The sequence below is a fragment of the Narcine bancroftii genome, chromosome 5 (genome assembly GCF_036971445.1).
Source record: "Narcine bancroftii isolate sNarBan1 chromosome 5, sNarBan1.hap1, whole genome shotgun sequence".
Lineage (NCBI taxonomy): Eukaryota > Metazoa > Chordata > Chondrichthyes > Torpediniformes > Narcinidae > Narcine > Narcine bancroftii.
This window is the reverse complement of record NC_091473.1, coordinates 152,703,455-152,729,511: the sequence shown is the minus strand read 5'-3', so window position 1 is coordinate 152,729,511 and position 26,057 is coordinate 152,703,455. Positions and strand designations below refer to the sequence as shown.

The window sequence follows — 26,057 nt, the reverse complement described above, 5'->3', positions numbered from 1 at the left end:
GACCTCATAGGTTTGTTCCTGTGTTATATTCTATGAAACATGCCAGTTAACATGCAACTGTCAAACAGCTGTTCAGCAGGAGAACACATAACTTCAGGATCAGGAAGAGAATCAAGGGTATGGGGAGAAGGCAGGAGAATGGGATGGAAAAGGATAGTAAACCAGCCATGATGGAATGGCGGGGTGGACTTTTTCTGAAACATTGTTACAGTACTTGTCTCAATCCTCTGGTAACCAGTTCCAGACATTCACCACCTTCTAGGTAAAAAAGTTACCCCACAGGTTCCTGTTAAATCTCCATCCTTACCAATTACTCAATGGGCCAAATGGCCAGATTCTACTCCTGTGTCTCTGATCTTATCGCAGCTAACATGATGACACAAGGAGAGAGAAGAGAGTTCATCTTCAGCTCTTGCCTGGTCAGATTTGCAAGGGGAATCGTGTCTTTTTCAGTAATTTTGAACAAGCTGTTTACTTTGTTTCCATTCAGGCATTCACACTGTTTGCCACTCACTTCCTGGAGATCTGTCAGCTGGATGCTTTGTATCCCAATGTGGAAAACAATCATTTTGAGGTTCAGCATCGTCAGACCAACACTGGAAACCACAATAAGATCATTTATACATATGTTCTCTCCAAGGGTTGCACTGAGGAAAAGAACTATGGTAAGTTACTCTGTTGGAGAGCAAATACCAGATGACATCATCCCTTCATGAGAACTCTGTCAGGATGAGGCAATTGAGCCTCGTGAGTCCACGATGGTGCGAAACATAGCACACTACAGCATAGAAACAGCCTTTGACCCATCTAGTCCTTGCTGAAATATTGCTCTGCTTGGTCCCATCCATCTGAACGCAGACCATACCCCTCCCTACCCCTCCCTTGCATGTACCTAGTTGAAATCGAACCTGGATCCACCACTTCCATTGCCACACTCTCACCACTCTCTGTGAAGAAGTCCCCCTTAAACATTTGCCTTTTGCCCTTAACCCATGAGCTCTTTTTAGTTCTTGTCTCACCAAACAGCAGTGAAAAAAGAGCTTGCATTTCCCTGATGCACCTCATAATTTTGTATTCCCCTCATTCTCCATTGCTCCAGGTAATTATGTCCTCACCTATTCAATCTTGCCCTATAACTTAACCTCTTCAAGTCCCAGCAATATCCTTGCAAATTTCTCTAAACTCTTTCAAATTTATTGTTATCTTTTTTGGAAGTAAATGACCAAAACTGCACATGATACTCCAATTTGGGCCTCAACAATGTCTTATGCAACCTCAACTAATATCCAAGTTGTATACTTTTTTTAGACATACAGCATACAGACATATAGGCCATTTCGGACCATGAACCTATGCCACCCAAATAACCTACAACCCCCAGTATGTTTTGAACGGTGGGAGGAAGCCAGAGCCCCCTCGGGAAAACCCATGCAGACACCAGGCAAATGTACAAACTCCTTACAGACAGTGCGGGATTTCAACCGTGATCCCAATCGCTGATGCTGTAGAGGCATTGCTCTAACCACTACTTTGATTACCTTGATATATGAAGGCCAATGTGTCAAGGCTCAAAGATATAGAGCAGAAGTAGGCCATTTGGCCATTGAGTCTGCTTCACAATTCTGTCCTGAGCTGAGCCATTCTCCCACTCCTCTGCCTTCTCTCTACAACCATTGAGACCCTGACCGTACAAATATCTAACAATGTCTGCTTTAAATGCACGTGACAATTTGGTAACAAGTTCCAGAGGTTCACCACACGAAATGAAGGAATTCCTCCACATCTCTGTTTTAACTGGGCATCCTTCAATCCTGAAGTTCTTGCCCTCTTTTCCTACACTCCCCTACCATGGCAACAATCTACTCTGTCCTATCAACATTCAAAATATTTCTATGAGACCCCCCCTCCTCATTCTTCTGAACTCCAAGGATTACAATCCAAGAGCTGTCAAACACTTCATTCCAGGAATCATACTTGTGAATCTCTGAATACCGTCCAATGCCAACACATGCTTTCGAACTAAAGAGCTGAAAACTATATCCAGTCCTCAAATGAGGCCTCACCAGTACCTTACGAAGTCTCTCAACATCATATCCCTACTCTTTCATCCTACATCTTTGGATATGAATGGCAACATTGCATTCGCCTTCTTCACCACCAACTCACCTTAAGGGGATCCTGCACAAAGACTCCCAAGTCCCTTTGCACCTCCAAAGTTTGAATTTTCTCCCCATATCAACAATAGCCCTTTTATTCCTTCGACCAAAGTCAACGACCATCCACTTTCCCACATTGGATTTCATTTGCCTCTTCTCTGCTTGTTCTCCTCATCCAAGTCACTGCAGCCTCTTTGTTTCCTCCTCACTACCTACCCTCCACCTATCTTTGTATAATTTTCAAACTTAGCTACAAAGCTATTGATTCCACAATCCAACTCATTAATATACAACATGAAAAGAAGTGGTCCCAACACTGATTCCTGCGGAACACCACTGGTAACTAATAACCAACTTGAATAGGATCTCTTTTTTTCCTACTTTCTGTTTCCTGCCAATCAACTAATGCTCTACCCATGCTAATATAATTCCTGTAATTCCATGGGCTCTCATCTTGTTAAGCAGCCTCATGTACTTTTGAAAATCCAAATATACAACATCCACTGCATGACCTTTGTCTAACCTGCTTGTGATTTCCTCAAAACATTGTAGGAGATTTGTCAGGGAAGATTTTCCCTCTAGGAAACTTTGTAATGCCCCTCCAGGTAGTCTTTAGCCTCGTCCTGACAATGGACTCCCAACAATTTCCCTAGCCCTGATGCTAGACTAATAGGTCTAAATTTCCTTTTGCTCCCTCCCTCCCTTTTTAAATAGCAGAGTGACCTTTGCATTTTTCCTGTCCTCCAGAGCCCTGCCAGAATCTATTGATTCTTGGAAGATTATTGCCAATGCCTTCACAATCTCTATAGCTACTTCTTTCAGAGTCTGAGGGTGCATTCCATCTGGTCCAGGAGACTTATCTACTCTTAGATCTTTCAGCTTCCCAAACACCTCCTCTCTAGTGTTTGTTATTGCACACACTTCTCTTCCCTAACATCTTGAAGACTGATGCAAAATGTTCATTCTTTTCATCTGCCATCTCCTTGTCTACCATAGCAATTTTTACAGCATTATTTTCTCTGGGTCCTTTATCCCCTTCAACTCTTTTTTCAATCTTAATACACATAAAAATGCTTTTAGTGTCCTTTTTGATTTTAATTGCTAGCTTCCTTTCAAAGTTCATCTTTTCTTTCCTAATTACTTTCTTAGTTTCCTTCTTACGCTTTTAAAAGCTTCCTAATCCTCCATCTTCCCACTATTTTTTGCTTAGATGTTTGCATTTTCTTTTGTTTTTACTTTGGATTTGACTTTATTGTCAGCCACAGTTGTGTCAAGTTACCATTCAAATATTTCTCCTTTTTTGGAATTCACCTGTCCTGCACCAAATTCTAGCCATTGCTGCTCTGCTGTCCTCCCTAAAAGTGTGCTTTTCCAATCAACCATTGCCATTCCCTGAATGATACTGTTGAGGAGTTTGACCTACCAGGTAAAAGCCATGGCAATCATATCTCTGACATGGAGTCTGGCGCTGTGGCTAAGAAAGGAATGGGGAAAAAGAGATGAGCTGAAGTGATAGGGAAATTCCATGGTTAGGAAGACAAATGAGAGGTTCTGTGGAGATAATGAATCCTGGATGGTAGATTGTCTCCATGGTGCCAAGGTCCAGGATATCTCAGATCAAGTTCACCCTAGAAGGGTGATCAGCCAAATGTTGTGGTCCATGTAGGGACCAATGATATAGGTAGGAAGGGTGAGGAGGGGCTGCAAGGAGAGTTCAGGGAGTTAAGAACAGGGCCTTCAAGGTAGCGATTCAGGATTGCTTCCTGTGCCACGTGCTGGAGACGTTAGTAATAGGAGAATAAAGCAGCTGGGGTCATGGTGTAGAGGGAGAGCTTCAGGTTTCTAGATCACTGGGCACTGTTCCAGGGAAGGTGGGATTTGTACCGATGAGGAACTGGAAGGGGATTAATATCCATGTGGGTAGGTTTGTTCATCTTGTTCCGATGGGCTTAAACTAGATTTGCGGGGGAGGGGAACCAGAATCTTGGAGCAGTTAGTGAGAAGGAGGAGGGTAAAGGTTATGTGAGGACTGCATGTTTAGACAGAAATCAAAGGTTGTACGTGATAGAAGTTTTCTCAGTGCTATTAATGAGATTTGGTTGCAGGAGGGGTAGGACTGGCAGCTCAATGTTCTGGGCATCCGATGTTTCAGACATGATAGAGGGGGAGGAGTGGCATTGGTAGTCAGGGAAATTATCTCATTTGTGCAAAGTCAGGACAACCAGGGAGGGGTTTGTGTAGAGAGGCCATATGGGTGGAGTTGAGGAACGGGAAGGGTGTGACCACACTGATAGGGTTGAATTATGGACCGTCCAATAGTCAGAGAGAATTGGAAGAGCAAATCTGTAGAGAGATTCCAGACCAATGGAAGAAGCCGAACATTTTGATAGTAAGAGATTTTAACTTTCCACCTATTGACTGAGACTCCCATACTGGGAAAGGCCTGGATGGCTTGGAGTTGGTGAAATGTGTTCAGGAACTTTTTCTAAATCAATCCATAGAGGTCCCAATGAGAGAATATGCAATATTTAATCTATTATTAGGGTCAGGTGACAGATATATGTGTAGGTGAACATTTTGGATCCAGTGACCATAAACATCATGGGAGTCTCAGTCAATAGGTGGAAAGTTAAAATCTCTTACTATCACAATGTTCGGCTTCTTCCATTGGTCTGGAATCTCTCTACAGATTTGCTCCTCCAATTCTCTCTGACTATTGAGCAAAGCTGCTGCGTTGTCCTTTTTGGGTCAAAAATCAGTTTGAGCCCGTCTGGGTCACCAATATAACAAATGTGTTGCAGTGTGAAATGAAGAACAAGAAAATGATCAGACGTAGTTGAGTCGAAGTTCAGTAAAAGTTGTTTTACTGAAACACAGCTTTTATAAACCCCACGTGTTCCAAATGACGTCATCACATTTTTACATCATGATGTCACTCAGAACCTCCTGAGCCGGTTCGATTAAGCCTCCAGTGAGCCACTACAAAGTTGCTTTTATGTTATGTTGAAGTTGTTTAAGACTTTGGTGAGGCAAAATTTAGAATATTGTGTGCAGTTCTGGTTGCCTAATTACAGGAAGGATGTCAATAAGATTGAAAGAGCGCAAAGAAGATTTACTAGGATGTTGCCGGGTCTTCAGGAGTTGAGTTACAGGGAAAGATTAAACAGTTAGGACTTTATTCCTTGGAGTGAAGAATGAGGGGAGATTTGAAGATTTACAAGATTATGAGAGGTATAGACAGAGTGGATGCGAGTAGCCTTCTTCCATTCAGAATGAGGGAGATAAATATAAAAGGTCATAGTTTTAAGGTGAAAGGTTTAGGGGGAACATTAGGGAAAAGTTCTCTCAGAGAGTGTTGGGAGTGAGGAATGAGCTCCCATCTGTTGTGAATGCGGGCTCAATCTTATGTCTTAATAATAAATTGGACAAATACATGGATGGGAGAAGTCTGGAATGTTATGGAATGGGAGCAGGTCAATGGGACTAGCAGAATGATAGTTGACAACAGGCTAGAAGGGTTGAATGGCCTGTTTTCTGTTCAGTGGTTAAATGGTTCCCCTTTAATCCACTGATATACTGACACCTCTGATTTTAATTTATCCCTTTCAAACTGCAGGGCAAATGCTAACATATTATATCATATTATTATTATTGAGTACACTTACCTTCAGCTCCCTTATCAATTTTGATTCATTACACAATACCCAATCCAGAATTGCCATTTCCCTGATCAACTCAGCCCAATCTGTTCTAAGAAGTCATCCTGAAGGCATTTGATAAATTTCTTGGGATCCAGTTTTCCCAATCAACTAAAGGATAAAGGAGGCATCATGTGCCTGGAGGCAGAGGTCTTCAATGAATAATTTGCATCAGTATTCACAAGGGAAAAGGACCTTGATCAGGGTGAAGTCAAAATTGAACAGGTCTGTTCGCAGGACAATATGGAGATTAAGGAAGTGGAAGTTCTTAAAAAACATCAAGATTGATAAGACCCTAGGCCTGGATGAGATATAACCTAGGTTGCCGTGGGAGGTAAGAGAAGAAATTGTGGGAGCATTAGCTATGGTCTTTGAATCCTCTTTGACTATGGAGAAGGTCCCAGAGGATTGGAAAATGGCAAATGTTTTTTAAAAAAATGTAATAAGGAGAATCCTGGGAATTATAGACCGATGAATCTTACAACAGTGGTGTACAAACTAATGGAGACGACAGTCTACTCAAGGATAGTCAGCATGGCTTTATGAAGGGAAAGTCATGTCTCATGAGTCGAATTGTTTTTTGAGGAGGTAACAAAATAAATTGATGAGGGTAGGGAGGTAGATGTGGCCGACATGGATTTTAGTAAGGCATTTGACAGTCCCCCACAAGAAACTCATCCAGAAAGTTATGAGTCATGGGATCAGTGAAATCTTAGCTGTGTGCATTAAAAAAAATTGGTTTGTAGGAAGGAAAGTTTTCTGCCTGGAGGATGGTGACTAATGGAGTGCCGGAAGAGGCGGAAGGATGGGTCAGTAAGTTTGTGGATGAGATGAAGGTTGGAGGAGTTGTGGATGGAGCTGAGGGTTGTCGAAGTGGCAGATGGATTTTAATCCAGGTAAGTGTGAAGTGATGCATTTTGGAAGGACAAACCAGAAGGTTGATATAGGGTTAATGGTTACTTAAGAGTGTGGATGAACAGTGGAATCTTGGGATGCAAATCCATACATCCCTCAAGGTCTCTGCACAGGTTGATAGGATAGTTAAGAAGGCTTATGGGATGCTGGGCTTCATTAATAGGGGGATTGAATTCAGGAGTAGGCTGTTATGGTGGCCAGCTGCTGTAGCCATTAGCAATGACTGGCCATGGCGTTTCCCAGAATCGTGTTTGTCTGGGGGAATGTGAACCCTTGTCGCCGGTACTTGTGGAGCCTGGGCCTTTGGGTGTGACACAGCACTCATTTCTGTGGGCCTTGTGCCTTGCGCATCACAAAATGTCATGTTACGACTCTACAAATCTCTGGTAAGTATTGTGTTCAGTTCTGGTCACCTCATTATAGAAAGGATGTGGAGGTAACAGAGAGGGGGCAGAGGATATTTACCAGAATGTTGCCTGGATTGGGAAACAAGTCTTAGGAGGCAAGGTTAGCAGAGCTGGGTCTTTTCTCTTTGGGGCATAGAAGGATGAAAGGAGACTTGAAAGAGGTCTAGAAGATTATGAGGCATAGAGAGGGTGGACGGCCAGCACCTGTTTCCCAGGGCAGGATCAGCAAACACCAGAGGACATCTGTACAAAGAGAAGGGAGAGAAGTTTAGGGGAGATGTCAGGGGTAAATATTTTTACACAGATAGTTGTGGAGGCCTGGAATGCCTTGCTGGGGGTGGGGGTGGAAGCTGAAACATTGGGGGAATTTAAGAGACTCTGAGACAGACACATGAATGAAAGAGAAATAGAGAGTGATGGGGGTAGGGAGGGTTTAGTACTTTTTTTGGGAAGGAATATATGGGTTGGCACAACATCAAGGGCTGAGGGGCCTGTCCTGTGCTGTACTGTTCTATGTTCTATGTAACCTGCATATTGAAATCCCCCATGACTATTGTAACATTACCCCTTTCTGCATACCTTCTCTGTCTCCCTTTGTAATTTGCAGGCCACATCCTGACTACTGTTTGAAGGCCTGTATACAATTCCCATCAGGGTTGTTTTCCTTTATAATTTCTTAATTCTCCCACAGAGATTTTATATCATCTGATCCATTGTCTCCTCTCTCCAAGGATTTGATTCCATTTTTAACCAGCAGATCTTATCAACCTGTAACACCGTCTTTAAGGAATTTTGTATCTATTCTCAAATTCCTCTGCTCTATCACACTCCACAGTGTCCTACAATTTCCCAACCAAGTCCTACCCTGGTTTGTCCTGTTACGAGCCCAAATGACCCCAAAACCCAGCAGCAATAGATATTCACCACAACAAATGGTTATTTAAACAAAAGTTATTTTTAATTAACTTTAAAATTGAAAATAGAATCAAACTTTAACTTATCTCTATTTACTTAACTAACCCAAATTAACTCCTTTCTAATTCTAAGAACACGTGTATGATGTATGCATAAATTTAAGAAAAGTTCTTTGGTTCTGTTTTTATGTTTAAAGATCATTAAAAGCAACTTTTAAGTAACCATCTGTCTTGGTGAATTTCTATTGCTGCTGGGTTTTGGGGCCCTCAAGGCCCATAACACTTCGCAACACTGTCAGTATAACACAATTGTGGTAACTTCCAAGTAAAATCACTTTGTTCTTTTTATTTTCATCATGTGTTTTTGACCTTCTGATGTTTCTCTGTTTTTCCTTTTATTTTAACTATTGTTATCCTTGGTTAACATTATAATTATATTTTTTCTGACCGGTCTTATTATCATCCATTCCAAATTATCTCATTGGTGACAAGGATTCCAAATTACCTCAACAATCGTGTCTCCGTCCATATCCCTTTACTCTTTCAGTTCAGTCGTGAGTGAGATCTGTATCTGTATATATCTTTGTGCACTAGCGTACTGGTGGGGTGGGGGGGGGGTCTGCCCCAGGCACCAGCCCAAGGGGGAGACCAAAATTGGAAAAAAAGTAGAAAGCACAGAAAGTATAGCACGAGGCTAGCACAATTTTGATGCACCCTCTGCGAGAAAAAATGTTAGAAACCACGCTAGTATTAAAAAAATTTTTTAGGGTCAATATTCTTCCTTTGATTCGATCATTACTTTTTATTACATTTTTCAATTCTAAGATATAACAAAATATTGATTCATCGGTTTTGGGAAGCTCGCGCTGTTGTATATTCAAAATGAGCAGACCAAGCAAGCAAAAAGTTTGTCAATATTCAGTGGAGTTTGGGTTTATACCTGCTCTACACGATGAACGTGCACCATTTTGCCTATTAGGCCAACAGAAAGCAGGCCATTTTGAAGCTCATTTGAGGATAAATTTAAAACATCCTAACCATATCAATTCGAAATTGGAATATTTTAAATCACTGAAAGAGAAGTTTGAATATAGATCAAATATCACTTCTTTATTCCATGTGCAAGACGGTGGCAACAGTCATGTCTGAGCCGGGGGTGGCAAATAGAAAACAGGAATCTTCATCGATGATGTTAAGAAAATACACATTGTGGTCAGTGAAAGTCAGGGGTCCTTTAAAATTGACACTGAGTCGCTCAAAGAGGCGGGTGGCTTTAATTAATTGTCCCCTATCTGGCTGGTAGACGTGCGTCTTGTACTCAGTGCAGACATGGCAGTTTTTTGTCATGGACCTGCTCGTGTCGATGCAGGTTCCATGCTTTGACGAAGTGAAAAAACTTGGTAACTGGGGTGACAGAGATCGTTGTGAAGATTTTGCAGTCAGTCAATCTGTGCGCTGGGACAGGGCATCTGGTGGCTCATGAAGTTTCCCCAGCTGGTACAAGATATCGTAATTATAAGTGGACAGTTCAATCCTCCATCTCAGAATTTTGTCATCTTTCATGTTACCCCACTGCTGACTGTTAAACAGGAATGCAACGGTGCATTGATCAGTCAGCAGGGTGAATCTCTTACCGGTCAGGCGATCGAGGGTCAATCTCTTGCTTTTATGGCCTCAAAATCTGCTCTGTGGTTAAAAAACCTTTTAAGTAAGTAAAATTGATCCACCATCAATTATTTGAAAAACTGTTGTTGAGAAACCAATAGGCTTTTATTCACAAGAACAACAGCACATCCACAGTGTTCGACTGTCCTGCATTGAGGAGGGGGCTGTGGAACAGTTACCTTTATACAGGAGCATGTGGGGAGGGAGTCACAAGTACAATCAGCCAATAGATGTGCCCGACCAGACAATTATACGTGTTTACCACACTAGCCATCTCAGTATCCCACCTCTTGAATGATTCCCCACCCACCCACCCAAATCACAGACTACCTGGACTTGAAATATATTGTTATTTCTTTATTGTTGCCCAGTCTAAATATTGGAACTCCTCCCACACCCCCAATAACATTGTGAAAGCAGCTTCACCAAATGGAATGCAGGCGTTCCAGAAAAAGTTTTGCTACCATCTCTATACAAACAATTTCAAAAGCCAAGCTGGAAGACTCCAACTCCAGTTTCTCCTGCACTACGGCCGATCAATAAATATTGGCTTTACAGCAATGTCCTCAACCCAAGAGTGATTCTATTTTTAAGGAACTCTGTTGGAAATGGGAGATTAACAGTCATTTATGAAACTAAATTCATGGCCACTTTTGGCGATTACTTTTGTTTTATATCCTGTGTCTTCAGCTGTCAATTGCAATATTTTAATGTTAATATTTTAATATCTGCTGAGCCTTGTGTGACAGCACAAAATACCACTATCAGCTGTTGTATGTTATTTCAGTGACTATGTCTTTTGATATAATTTACTTAGGTTTAAAAGCTGCTGAAGTTTCCTCTCTTCCCCCATCAATTGTCCTTGATGCTAAGGATATTGCATCCCACATCACTAAACAAATCTGGGTAAGTGTGTAAAAATCAAGTATACAGAGCAAGCAGTGTGGGTAATTACCTTGGTAGGTAATCTGTCAGACAGCAAAATGATGCATAGACTTATTCTTAAAATCTCTTCAATGCCATCATTTGGACCAAAGAAGGTTACTAACTCTTTGTATGTTTTTGACCACTATTTCTTTGCAAATCACTCTCCGTTCTCACAGTTGTTTGCAAGTCAGGAACATCCTGACAGTGCCTGCCCCCAGAACTCCAACCTGTAATCTCATTGACACACTACCTTGTCTTGCCTTCCCACATTGAGGGTTGATGCACAATCAATAACCACAAGCAGACTCAAAGCAAGTGATTAATGGCTTTAATATCCTGAAATGACAGGTTCGTCTTCACATGCTGCTGGCCCGGTTCCAAGGCTGATATGAAGGTGAGGATGGGGCCGGGGAGACTCGGGCAACTCAGCCTTTTTTGGAGAATCTTACAGGGAGAAGTTACAGGGTCAGAGGTGGGCCAGTCTATACAATATGGTAATGTCATGCATACAATGTCGTGTTCCACTACATTGACCCCTTATTTTTAGATAAAGTCCGGCAGAGTGAAGTGCAACAGAGTTCATCGTTACAGTTCATGTAGTCTTTTACAGTTCACAGATCCAGCCGGTCCTGTGGCTTTGTCCACCACTGTGACCACCACAGTGCCAATTGCGTAGTTGCCAGCTCCTGGCAACTCCTGTATAGCAGGCTGAATGTCCATGGGATGAACTGTGTTAGTCTGAATTGGTTCAGGGGGATGTGGGGGTGTTGGGGGTTCAGTTAGTTGTTGTGGGGGGTAAGGGAAGAGGCCCAGGTGGGGTGGGGGGTTGGGGGGGGTTCGAGTACTCATTTGACAAAAAGATACAAGGAACCAGATGGTCGATGACAGGGGATCCTATATTCACCTCCACAAACGGGACTCCTGCGCGAGCCAGGTCCCGGATGGATACTGTGTCGTTCCGCCCATCCAAGTACTGCACATGAGTGTATTGGGGGTTCACATGTAGGAGGTGCACCTCCTCAACAAGCAGATCTGACTTGTGATTCCTAACATGCCTGTGGAGTGCCACCAGCCCTGGGGTTGTCAGCCAGACTGGCAGCATGGTTCCCGACGCTAACCTCGGGAAGGAGAACAGTTTTTCATGTGGAGTGGCGTTCATGGCTGTACACACCATGGATCTGGTGGCATGTAATGGTTCCAGAAGGACTTCTTGCCACTGGGAAATGGACATCTCTTTTGACTTGAGGCCCAAGAAGATTCTTCTTTGTTCCTTTCCACCTGCCCAGTCCTGTGGGGATTGTAGCTGGTGGTCCTGCTTGTGGCTATGCCTTTGGCCAGGAAATATTACCGCAACTCCTCACTCATTAATGAGGACCCCTGATCACTGTGAATCTAATTGGGGTATCCGAACAAGGTGAAGAGGTTGTGGAGGACTTTAATGACCATGGGCGTGGTCATATCCGGACAAGGATTAGTGAATTGAAAGTGTGAGTACTCATCCACGATATTAAGGAAGTACACTTTCTGATTCATGGATTAGGAAGTACACGTTCCAATTCTGTACTGAGATGTTTGAAAGGGCAAGTAGCCTTGATCAGTTGAGCCTTCTCCGGCTGGTAGAAGTGCGCTTGCACTCTGCACAGACCGAGCAGTTACAGGTCAGCTCCCTGGTATCCTCAACTGAATTGGGGAGGTTGTGGGCCCTCACAATGTGATAGAGCCTGGTGACCCCGGGGTGGCACAGACTATCATGGAGGGCTTGGAGGCGATCTACCTGCGCCCTGGTGCAGGTTCCCCGGGTCAGGGCATCAGGTGGCTCATTGAGCTTATAGGTGGACAGTTCAATTCTCCACCTCATGATCCAGTCGTTTTGATCTTCCCCTGATATTTATTATTAAACATTAATGCAATGGCTCTCTCTGGTCCATCAGTAGGATGAATGGTCTGCTGGCCAAATAGTGCCTTCAGTGGTGCACAGCTTCCACTATAGCCTAGGCCTCCTTCTTGATGGCCGAGTGCCTGAGTCTCAGGCCCTGGAGGGTCTAGGAAAAGAATGCCATGGGCCTGCCTGCTTGGTTCCGCATGGCAGCCAGGGCGAAGTCGGAGGCATCACTCTCCATCTGGAAAGGGATTGATTTGTCAACGACATGCATTGCCACCTTGGCAATCGCATCTTTAATGCCCTCAATGGCCTTTTGGGCCTCTGCTGATGTGTTAAATGTGGTGGTCTTCACTAAGGGATGGGCCTTGTCTGCATAATTGGGGACCCATTGGGCATAGTATAAAAGAACCCCAGGCACCTTTTCAAGGCCTTGAGGTTTTGGGGCAGTGGGAGTTCCTGGAGGGGGTGCATTTGGTTGAGATTGGGGGCAATGATGCCATGCTCCACCACATACCCTAGTATTACCAGACGTGAAGTGTGGAACACATACTTTTGGCTATACATCAAGTTCAGGGCTTTGGCCGTGACGAGGAATTTCCACAGGTTCACGTCATGTTCCTTCTGGTTATGGCCGCAGATGGTGATGTTGTTCAAATACAGAAATGTTGCTTTCAGTTTATGGTCATCCACCATGTGGTCCATCTCCCTCTGGAACATGGTACTTCATTCGTGAGCCCAAATGGGACCTGAAGGAAATTATAGAGGCGCCCATCAGCCTCAAACATCATGTTCGGCCAGGTCAGAATTTGGTGATACGCTGATTTGAGGTCAATGGTGGAGAACCGGTACTGGGTGATCTCGATCACCATGTCAGCTATGTGGGGGAGGGGATAGGCGCCCAAAAAGGTGAACCGGTTGATGGTCTGGCTGTAATCCATTCCCCACTCTTAACGACCACCACCTGTGCCCTCCAGGGGCTGTTGCTGGGCCCTATCACAGCTTCACTAGCAGTCTCTTTACTTCTACTTTTATAAATTCTCTGTCCACGGGGCTGTATTGCCTACTTTTCATGGTGACCGGTTTGCATTTATGGGTGAGATTCTTGAACGGGGTGATGGAGAAACCCAGAAGGTGGCTGGTCGTGTGCCCTGGGCAGTGTTCCAGTATCTAGCCGTTTTCTTTGAGGTAGGCTGGCTATCCAGGAATTTGTTGTTTCAGACTGTGAGGGGAGGATGGGGCCCATCAAACTGCATCAGCACGCTCTTTAGCTGGCATTGGAAGTCCAGCCCCAGTGTGACTGGTGCGCAGAGATGGGGTATGATGAGAACTTTGGAGTTTTTGTACTTCGTGCCCCTCACGGTTAGGGTCCTGTGGATTTCAGTGGAGTGGGATTTTGACACCAGTGATACTTTATACTTTGCAGGGGACACTGTGAGGAAATCACACTGTACAGTGCCCAGGTGTATGAAACTTTCAGTGCACCCTGTGTCGAATAGGCAGCCCATGGTACGACCATTTACCTCCATGTCCATAGTAGATCACGCAAGCTGGTGTGGCCTATTCTGGTCCAGAACAATTGAGGCCAGTGTTAATTCATTCTCTGAGTCACTGCTGCTGTAATGTGCGGTGGCGATGACCAAGATGGCTGCCCAAAGATCTTGAAGATGGATGCCCCCATGGATCAAAGGTGTTGGGTTCTGGAAGAGATGCTGGAAGAGACGTTGACCCATGTTGTCTTGCTCCTTTTCCCGCCATTTGATTCTCTGCCACCGAAGCGACACCAGAAGTTGGTCATTCCAAGATGGTGACGAGGGTTGCGGCCTGCACGCAGCACTGCTAGAGGAAGATTGGATCGACGTGCAGTTCAAATAGGTCACATTTATAGCCGAACAGTTCTTTCAAATGCTTAGACTGGCCACAGTAATTCCACCTCACGTGCTCAGTGGTAGCAGTGGCTGTTAGGGACTGCGACTCCCAAGATGGTGGTGCCCATGCTCCCCACCTGGCGGTTGCGTTGCAAGAGGAGTAAGCCTCTGCATTTTTATGGGCTGTTTCGAGCAATTGTGGCAGATGCATGACTTCCTGTAGGATCCTTTTGCCCTTCTCCAGGAGTCTCTCTCGGATATGGTTCGAACGAAAACCGGTCACTAACCCGTTGCAGATGAGTTCCTCTTGGTAGATGGCAGCTGTCACGTCTTTGCACCTACAGACTCATCCCATCTCCCTCATGGCCCTCATAAAGTTATTGACAGACTCACTGGGAGCCTGGCATCAGTAACAACCGTACATCGAGTTCATGGGGGCACCATACTGCTACCGCAGTAGGGCCATCGTGTCATTGTACTTGTCACAATTGCAGATTATTTGATAAGCTTGGTGCCGACTGATGAGGAGAGTAGATCGTCTGTGATCTGGTTGCACCACATGTAAGCATTCAGGCAGAGCAGCCACATATCGAACTTGTTGGAGGCCTCTGGTCTTCAGCTTATGCACATGAATTGCCTTGTCCTTGGCAGGTTAGTCAGGTTATTAAATTGATGCACAATCAATAACCGAAAGTAGGTACAAAGCGAGTGATTAATGGCTTTAATAACCAAAAATGACAGGCACATCATTACCTGCTGCTGGCCCGGTTCCAAGGCTGGTATGAAGGAGGGAGACTAAGGTGACTTAGCTCTTATTAAAACATTACAGCACTATACAGGCTCTTCGGCTCTCCATGTTGTGCCGAACCATATAAAAGTCCTAAATCCTCCCAACTCTATAGCCCCCTACTTTTGTTCATGTGCCTATCTAATAGTCTTTTAAAGGCCCATAATGTTTCAGCCTCCACCACCACTCCTGGCAAGGCATTCCAGGCCTCAACAACTCTCTGTGTCAAAAAAACATTCCTGATGTCTCCCCTATACTTCCCTCCCTTAATCTTATACATAAGTCCTCAAGTGGTTGTTATTCCCACCCTAGGAAACAGGTATTGGGTGCTCAGCCTATCTATGCCTCATTTTGTTGACCTCGATCAAGTCTCCTCTCATCCTTCTATGCTCCAAAGAGAAAAGTCCTAGCTGTGCTAACCTTGCCTCACAAGACATGCCCTCCAATCCAGGCGTCATCCTGGTAAATCTCTGCACCCTTTCCATAGCCTCCACATCCTTCCTCTAATGAGGTGACCAGAATTGGACACAATACTCCAAGTGTGGTCTCACCAAAGACTTAGAAAGCTACAACATGACTTCTCTACTCTTATACACAATTCCCCTATTACTGAATAGGGGAATCCCATGGGCTTTTTAAACTATCCTATTAACTTGAGCAACTACCTTGAGAGATGTATGGACATGAACCCTATGATCCCTCTGTTCATCCACGCTCTTAATTAACCGACTGTTTACCCTGTATTCAGCTTTTCGATTTGTCCAGCCACACCTGTCCGGATTGAACACCATTTGCCATTTTTCTGCCTAATACTGCATCCTGCCTATGTCCTCTTGCAACCTCTGACAACCTTTAGCTCCATCTCCGATTCCTCCAATCTTCATGTCATCCACAAGTGTACTCGTCCAACTTTCGGTGTCATCATCCAGATGATTTATAACTATTACGAAGAGCGAGAGACCGAGAACTGGTCCCTCCACTAGTCACTGGCCTCCATGCAGAGTATCTCCCTTCCACCACTATTCTCTGTCTTCTTCCCACAAGCCAATTTTTAATCCAGACACCCAAGGTCCCACTGATCCTATGCCTCTTGACCTTCCAGATGAGTCTCTCATGGGGGTCCTTATCAAATGCCTTGCTGAAATCTATATAGACCACATCTACCGCCCGACCCTCATCAATTTCTTTTGTCACTTCCTCAATTAGGCTCGTGAGGCACGACCTTCCCTTTATAAAGGCCTGCTGACTATTCTTGAGTAAATTATACCTCACCAAATGCTGGTAGATCCTATCCTTAACAATCCTTTCCAATAGTTTACGCACTTCCTCTTCCATAATCACCATATTGTCCAGCACATAATCCTGTTCTATTTCAACTTCATCCTGATCAAGATCCTTTTCTGTTGTAAATACTGACACAAAGTATTCATTCAAGACCTCCCCTACCTCCTTCGCTTCTAGACACATGTGGCCTCTTTTATCTTTTAGTGGCCTTCACTTTCATCATATTTCTATTTTCTACATACGCATAGAACGTCTTGGGGTTATCCTTAATCCTACCTGGCAAAGCCTTATTGGGGAGCCTTATGGTCTGAGGCGGGTCAGCCTATACAATATGGTCATGACATGCATGCAATGGTGTGTTCCACTACAAGGTTCGAGAAGACAGACTCTTTGCTATTTGACAAAATGGCTCTTGATCTAGAAAGTTAAGAGTAAATTTTCCAATCTCCAAAGTTTGTACAACCAATGAATGAATGAACTCAAGGAAAGTGTTAACTTTCCAGCATATTTACTGCAGGCTGCTATTCCAGACATTCTCAAGTTCAACTTGAAGTTTATTATCATCTAACTGTACACATACAACCAGACAAAACAGTGTTTCTCCAGACATACACACACAATATACAGCACATATTAATCACTATATATATATATATTTTAATTTCTTTTTTGGGATGATTTAGTCGGATACAGCAAGAAGTAATTTTCCAGTCCTGGCAGTCCTGATTTTGAAGCTCCTGAATCTCCTTCTTGATGGTAGTTGGTCAAAGATATTTAAGCAACCTTCCCAGTAAATGTCAATGGAGTACAGGAAGACTCCAGTGATCTACTCTGACATTTTGACGATACTCTGTATTGACTACTGGTCCAATGCTTTGCAGTTCCTATCCCGCACATGATGCAGCCAGACGGGACACTCTTGAGGGAGTTGCTGTAAAATGTTGTCACTACTGGGGCCAGTAGCCTCACCCTCCCTGAACCTCCTTAGAAGCGTAGGTGGTGCTGTGCCTTCAGATTAATGAAGAGATGTTGTGGGTCTAGGATAGGTGGTCCGTTATGAGGAACTTTGGGCTCTTCTCCCTCTCCACAACGGAACCATTGATGTCTGATGGGAGTGGTCAACTCCGTCCTGCTGAGGTCCACAATCATCTTCTTCGTCGAGTCCAGGTTGAGACTCAGGCTGTTCTCTCATCATTTTACAAGGTGCCCAACCTCCTCTCTGTAAGATGATTGTCCTTGTTGCTGATACGGCCAACTACTGGCTATTCATTCGCAAACTTGTTTCTGTTTGAAATGAATCTGGTGGTGCAGTTGTGCGACAGCAACATGAACAGTACATGAACCCTGTGGTGAGTCAGTGGTGGGATTGCCAACCCAGACTGGTTGGCTTTTCAGTCAAAACTTCCAGAATCTAGTTGTAGAGAGAGGTGTTAAGTCCCAGTGAAGACAGGAAGGTGATGATAGTGTTGAATGCCAAGCTGAAATCAATAGAACGGCATGTGAGGAATCATTCTCCAGGTGGGACATTCTGAGAAGTTGCAGACCACTCCAGTTAATAGGTAGATTAACAATCTTGAGATTGCTTAATTCCTCTCATTGAATCCAAGTTAAATTTTGTTGATTAAGGGGAAAACTTTAGAGAGGACATAATGGAAATCACATGGGCAGCAGAGTAGATAGAGCTGCTTCTTCTTATCTTCGGTGACATATTTCCATTCAACCTTGGGTGCTGTTAGTGTCAAGGCTGCTCTTGTGCATGAGATTGCTCCTGTATCCGAAAGATGGGATGGTTTGTCGATTAATTGGCTGCTGTAAATTGTCCCTAGTACAGGTCAGTGACAACCCCAGAAAATCAGCATTATATCTGAGAAGAGGTCACATTGGAGAAATAGTATTGAAGAGATTCCTCAGAGAGCAGGAATATACTCAATGGGTCAAATTAACTCCAACGTCGAACAGAAGCGTAAATATGGATATAACCCTGCTATTCCTCAAACAGGGTCTATTTTGTAACCATCTGCAGGGGGGAGGCCTTGCCTTAAAGCCTTTGTGTAATGTTCCCTCCAGACTGTCACCTGGCAATGATCTTCTCATTCTTCAAGCTACCCTCTGAGCACAGCTGAGATAAAACTCCATTGAGCCTTGTAAAATACCTTGATTCTTGTTTGATTTTTCAGTATAAACAGAGAAGCGCGGCTGAGTCTGTACAGCAGAGAGCTACGCATCATCTGGCTACCCGCCTTATACAAGCAGCAAGAAACTCCTGTCTTGACCCAGATCGTTTGCGGATGTATCTAACAGGCCTCAAGAAAAGGTACGAAGTAGAGTGCCTCACTGCCGAACTGTCTCCTCAAACAGATCTTTCCCACTGAAAACCATTTTACAGCACTGATAGTCACATGATGTTTGAAACAACTGTTGTTGTTTGAAGGAAAACATTGACCAGGTCGTTTCACAAAATAGATCTGTTAATCTTTCAGCAACTTGTAATCAGGAAGTGATGTCCTGTGAATTAGTAAAGCCCACGAGTTGGACCATTAGTGTTGGCCTGTGCTTGACTTCATGAAAACAATATCTCACCCTCATTTTCAAAAACTGTTGAATTAATACACTAAATACATTAAAATTTCTTTAAAAGTTGAGGGCTGGAGCTTAAGAACCATTTTAAGTGAATATTTATTCTTCAACAATGCCTCAAAACCTTCAGCACAGAAGGAAAACAATTTTAAATTTGTGGAATCACGCTCTGTTTTGCAAGGCCTTCTTTATTTTCTTTTCTACCTATTTTCTCTCAGTCCACATTCTTCTTGGTCCCATTTCCCTTTCAGATCCCAATTTAACTTTGTCACTTTATTTCCTTTGCAACCTTTGCTCAGATCTTATTGGTTGAGGAGAACAACTGTTGTTCTTCCACATTGCCCTCTTTAAAGCCCTCTTTGTCCATTGTTAGTTCTCACTTCCCGTACAGGTTGGTACCAGTTCCATCTGCGCAGAAAGGGAGAGATAAGAACATCACAATAGGTATGTGCCATGTCATGGTCTGCCTGGCATGCCTTACTTAAAATTGGACATAAAAAGATTAAAGTAAGTGAGTTTTGGATTTGAATGCATCCCTGGGGAAATGTTGAATGTTTAAGATGTTACAAAAGAGTTGCAGAGATTGTTGCAAATTCTGAGTTTATTGCATGTTGTGAACTCATAGAACACAATGTAAAGGATGCTGAAATAATAAATCAGTTGTATTTTTCTTTCTTGAAGGGTCAGGCTTTTCTTTCTTTCTCTGTGATGTCCCTGTTCCCAATATATTAAACGGGCCTGCATTTAAGGGAGAGATGGGCAGGAAGGGAGAGACCTTTTCACATTATCTTTCCAAATTCAAGTAATTCTGAAGAGATTTGGGAAGTGGTAGTGAGGATATTCCTCTGGGCAGCTGGCATTTGGTTAGAAGGCAACTTCTAATACACATTCTGCAGAGATGGAGGAGCTCACACGGGTGCTGATATCTTCCCACGGGAATGTAATCCAACCAGTTGGAAATGAGAGGTTTCCTTTTAACATTGACTTGTGCCTGAAAACAGAGTAACAAGGAAAATGCATTATACTGATGTCCATTTTTTATGCTCATTTTTTCTCATTGTCTCATTGTCTGGACAGTCAAGCAATACAGAATTTAAAAATGATCATCCTTGTGTTTCGATCCCTCCTTGGCCTCACCTCTCCTTATCTCAGTGGTTTACGTTAGCCCTTGAACCCTCCAGGATATTTGTATTCCAATCATGACCTACTTGCCCAACACTCACTTCACTTGAGATTGCTTCCTGAACATTTCTGCCACTCTTATTAACTCTTTTCCCAAAATATATTCTTTTAACATTTTTTTTTCAATCAAGTTTTAAACCAAGCCTAATATCAGATTTATTTTCTAATAACATTCCTGTAAAGCATCTTGGGATGTTTTTATGTTACAAGCATGTAGTTCTTTTTCATTTCATTATTTTTGACTGAATATTATTGGACATGGCACAACAGTTACTGGGCAATTAATGGTGTGCATTCCATGTAATATTAGTATTACTGATCCATTTACTAACATGGCTCAATCCAGCCCACTTCACCACAGACATCACCTGGCATTTCTTTCTCTCTCTCTCTCTCTCTTTCTCTCTCTCTCTCTCTCTCTCTCTCTCTCTCTCTCTTTCTGTTACACTGGAGATAGAGATGAACTGGAAGTTGGTTTTAAAGCAGATGTTGCCACAGAGGTGCAGCTCATAGACATGCTGACTCAAGCTCCAACAACCTGGGTTCAGTCCTTTTTTCTGGTGCTGTCTATAAGCAGTTTATAGCTGACTATAGGATGTTGGAGGAGAGGCTGTTAGGCCTATTGAGTCTGTACTACTAATCAAATCATAGCTGATGTGTTTTTCCTCTCAACCACAATTCTCCCGCCTTCTCTCCAAAACCTTTGTCGAGAAGGATGGAAGGTTAATTGACCTCTCTAAATTACTTCCTCATTGCAGGTGAGTGGTAGAATGTGGGAAGAGTTGATGGGAATGTGGAGAGAATTAAATAAATGGCATTAAATAGAGCTGGGTGCTTGGGGATCAGGGTGTTTGGGTGGCCAAAGGCTATGTTTCCAAGTACATCTTGAATTGCCTTTGACAGTTTCTAAGCCCGAGAAGAGCAATCTTTTGCCATATGTGGGCCTTTTGGAGAGTCAGTGATTGAACGGTGGGCCACACTGATGCTACCATAAATGAAATAAATACTGAAACATAGACATTATGTAATTGAAGTTTTCAATTGTCTCTACTTGAAGAATGTTTGTGCATCATGTACTTCAATCAGAGACAATGTATGAACATAACTGACTATAACTTATCAAAAAACTTAGAAAAAGTTCAAGCAACAAGATCAACTGAATTCCTTCCAAAAGACTGATGATGATACATTTCAGGTTAGGGAAGGTATCTTCAAATCTGGAAATGCACCACAGATCACCAGTGAGTCATTCAAATCTGGAAATGCACCACAGATCACCAGTGAGTCATTCAAATCTGGAAATGCACCACAGATCACCAGTGAGTCATTCAAATCCGGAAATGCACCACAGATCACCAGTGAGTCATTCAAATCTGGAAATGCACCACAGATCAACAGTGAGTCATTCAAATCTGGAAATGCACCACAGATCACCAGTGAGTCATTCAAATCTGGAAATGCACCACAGATCACCAGTGAGTCATTCAAATCTGGAAATGCACCACAGATCACCAGTGAGTCATTCAAATCTGGAAATGCACCACAGATCACCAGTGAGTCATTCAAATCTGGAAATGCACCACAGATCACCAGTGAGTCATTCAAATCTGGAAATGCACCACAGATCACCAGTGAGTCACTCAAATCCGGAAATGCACCACAGATCACCAGTGAGTCATTCAAATCTGGAAATGCACCACAGATCAACAGTGAGTCATTCAAATCTGGAAATGCACCACAGATCACCAGTGAGTCATTCAAATCTGGAAATGCACCACAGATCACCAGTGAGTCATTCAAATCTGGAAATGCACCACAGATCACCAGTGAGTCATTCAAATCTGGAAATGCACCACAGATCAACAGTGAGTCATTCAAATCTGGAAATGCACCACAGATCAACAGTGAGTCATTCAAATCTGGAAATGCACCACAGATCACCAGTGAGTCATTCAAATCTGGAAATGCACCACAGATCACCAGTGAGTCATTCAAATCTGGAAATGCACCACAGATCACCAGTGAGTCATTCAAATCTGGAAATGCACCACAGATCAACAGTGAGTCATTCAAATCTGGAAATGCACCACAGATCACCAGTGAGTCATTCAAATCTGGATTGCACCACAGATCACCAGTGAGTCATTCAAATCTGGAAATGCACCACAGATCACCAGTGAGTCATTCAAATCTGGAAATGCACCACAGATCACCAGTGAGTCATTCAAATCTGGAAATGCACCACTGATCACCAGTGAGTCATTCAAATCTGGAAATGCACCACAGATCACCAGTGAGTCATTCAAATCTGGAAATGCTCCACAGATCACCAGTGAGTCATTCAAATCTGGAAATGCACCACAGATCACCAGTGAGTCATTCAAATCTGGAAATGCACCACAGATCACCAGTGAGTCGTTCAAATCTGGAAATGCACCACAGATCAACAGTGAGTCATTCAAATCTGGAAATGCACCACAGATCACCAGTGAGTCGTTCAAATCTGGAAATGCACCACTGATCACCAGTGAGTCATTCAAATCTGGAAATGCACCACAGATCACCAGTGAGTCGTTCAAATCTGGAAATGCACCACAGATCACCAGTGAGTCATTCAAATCTGGAAATGCACCACAGATCAACAGTGAGTCATTCAAATCTGGAAATGCACCACAGATCAACAGTGAGTCATTCAAATCTGGAAATGCACCACAGATCACCAGTGAGTCATTCAAATCTGGAAATGCACCACAGATCACAAGTGAGTCATTCAAATCTGGAAATGCACCACAGATCACCAGTGAGTCATTCAAATCTGGAAATGCACCACAGATCACCAGTGAGTCATTCAAATCTGGAAATGCACCACAGATCACCAGTGAGTCATTCAAATCTGGAAATGCACCACAGATCACCAGTGAGTCATTCAAATCTGGAAATGCACCACAGATCACCAGTGAGTCATTCAAATCTGGAAATGCACCACAGATCACCAGTGAGTCATTCAAATCTGGAAATGCACCACTGATCACCAGTGAGTCATTCAAATCTGGAAATGCACAACAGATCACCAGTGAGTCATTCAAATCTAGAAATGCACCACAGATCACCAGTGAGTCATTCAAATCTGGAAATGCACCACAGATCACCAGTGAGTCATTCAAATCTGGAAATGCACCACAGATCACCAGTGAGTCATTCAAATCTGGAAATGCACCACAGATCACCAGTGAGTCATTCAAATCTGGAAATGCACCACTGATCACCAGTGAGTCATTCAAATCTGGAAATGCACCACAGATCACCAGTGAGTCATTCAAATCTGGAAATGCACCACAGATCACCAGTGAGTCATTCAAATCTGGAAATGCACCACTGATCAACAGTGAGTCATTCAAATCTGGAAATGCACCACAGATCACCAGTGAGTCATTCAAATCTGGAAATGCACCACAGATCACCAGTGAGTCATTCAAATCTAGAAATGCACCACAGATCACCAGTGAGTCATTTAAATCTGGAAATGCACCACAGATCAACAGTGAGTCATTCAAATCTGGAAATGCACCACAGATCACTAGTGAGTCATTCAAATCTGGAAATGCACCACTGATCACCAGTGAGTCATTCAAATCTGGAAATGCACCACAGAACACCAGTGAGTCATTCAAATCTAGAAATGCACCACAGATTCCAGTGAGTCATTCAAATCTGGAATTGCACCATAGATCAACAGTGAGTCATTCAAATCTGGAAATGCACCACAGATCACCAGTGAGTCATTCAAATCTGGAAATGCACCACAGATCACCAGTGAGTCATTCAAATCTGGAAATGCACCACAGATCACCAGTGAGTCATTCAAATCTGGAAATGCACCACAGATCAACAGTGAGTCATTCAAATCTGGACATGCACCTCAGATCACCAGTGAGTCAATCAAATCTGGAAATGCACCACAGATCAACAGTGAGTCATTCAAATCTGGAAATGCACCACAGATCAACAGTGAGTCATTCAAATCTGGAAATGCACCACAGATCAACAGTGAGTCATTCAAATCTGGAAATGCACCACAGATCACCAGTGAGTCATTCAAATCTGGAAATGCACCACAGATCAACAGTGAGTCATTCAAATCTGGAAATGCACCTCCAATCACCAGTGAGTCATTCAAATCTGGAAATGCACCACAGATCAACAGTGAGTCATTCAAATCTGGAAATGCACCACAGATCACCAGTGAGTCATTCAAATCTGGAAATGCACCACTGATCACCAGTGAGTTATTCAAATCTGGAAATGCACCACAGATCAACAGTGAGTCATTCAAATCTGGAAATGCACCACAGATCAACAGTGAGTCATTCAAATCTGGAAATGCACCACAGATCACCAGTGAGTCATTCAAATCTGGAAATGCACCACTGATCACCAGTGAGTCATTCAAATCTGGAAATGCCCCACTGATCACCAGTGAGTCATTCAAATCTGGAAATGCACCACAGATCAACAGTGAGTCATTCAAATCTGGAAATGCACCACAGATCACCAGTGAGTCATTCAAATCTGGAAATGCACCACAGATCACCAGTGAGTCATTCAAATCTGGAAATGCACCACAGATCACCAGTGAGTCATTCAAATCTGGAAATGCACCACAGATCACCAGTGAGTCATTCAAATCTGGAAATGCACCACAGATCAACAGTGAGTCATTCAAATCTGGAATTGCACTACTGATCACCAGTGAGTCATTCAAATCTGGAAATGCACCACAGATCAACAGTGAGTCATTCAAATCTGGAAATGCACCACAGATCACCAGTGAGTCATTCAAATCTGGAAATGCACCACAGATCAACAGTGAGTCATTCAAATCTGGAAATGCACCACAGATCAACAGTGAGTCATTCAGTTTTGAACTCCTAAAGAAGAGAAAAGAGTTCAATACAGCAAAGGCGATTTTATGGAAGAAAGGGTATAAATTTACACTGAAGCATCCTGCGGTATTGAAAATATTTATTCCAGGACAACAAAACAGACTGTTTTTCGGATCCAAAAGAAGCACGAAAATTTGCAGAACAATTACAAAAATAGACTGAGGGATGAAGCCGGGTAATGAGAGTAAAAATGATCACGATTGATATGTATGTGGGTAAAGACAAAAATAGACTGAGGGATGAAGACGGGTAATGAGGGTAAAAATGACCACGATTGATATGTATGCGGGTAAAGAGGTATAAGAGTGAATAGAGACAATGGGCATACGTGAAAGTATCTGTAATTAGAGGAAAACATAGATAGTATAGACAAGAATTAATAAGGGAAGGTAATGGAATAGAGAGAATAAGGAGGGAATTAAAAGAGTGACCTTTGTGACATATGAAAAGTGAAATCTTTTCTGTGGGGGGCTGGGTGGGGGAAAAGAGCGGTCACTGCAAAATTAGTTGACGCTTGCGAGTGGATTCGCAAATCCAAATGGAGAGGGGAGATGTGGTTGTCCGACAAGGGATAAAGGACAACTCAGGAGGGGAAGGGGAGATTGGGGATAAAGAAGATAGAAATAGGAGAATAAGGAAAATGTTAGATGTTGTAAGAATGTTGTCTGGTAAAGATTTGAAAATAAGAAAACAGAATTGGAAAAGGAGGAAAGGTAATGATGGAAAAACGGAAAGAGAAGATAAACAAAATATAAAATGGCTACGCTGAACTATATGACTTTAAATATTAATGGAATACATAACCAAATTAAAAGGAAGAAACTACTAAATTTACTGAAAAAGGAAAAAATAGAT

General features: G+C 43.0%; 2 protein-coding genes across 2 annotated transcripts in view; one reads left to right on the top strand and one right to left on the bottom strand.

The window, feature by feature from the left end:
- msh4 (mutS homolog 4) overlaps positions 1 to 19,752 on the top strand; it is a 230,093-nt gene extending 210,341 nt beyond the window's left edge. The window contains exons 19-22 of the mRNA XM_069942394.1: positions 491 to 665; positions 10,573 to 10,661; positions 18,678 to 18,814; positions 19,469 to 19,752. Of these exons, the coding sequence (XP_069798495.1) occupies positions 491 to 665; positions 10,573 to 10,661; positions 18,678 to 18,814; positions 19,469 to 19,562 (495 nt within the window). The 3' untranslated portion in view covers positions 19,563 to 19,752. The remainder of the gene's footprint in view (positions 1 to 490; positions 666 to 10,572; positions 10,662 to 18,677; positions 18,815 to 19,468) is intronic.
- The window catches only part of LOC138764080 (ankyrin repeat and SOCS box protein 17-like), a 30,415-nt gene continuing 24,026 nt past the window's right edge, over positions 19,669 to 26,057 (bottom strand). Inside the window, exon 3 of the mRNA XM_069939404.1 lies at positions 19,669 to 20,068. Coding sequence (XP_069795505.1) covers positions 19,862 to 20,068 — 207 coding nt within the window. The 3' untranslated portion in view covers positions 19,669 to 19,861. The remainder of the gene's footprint in view (positions 20,069 to 26,057) is intronic.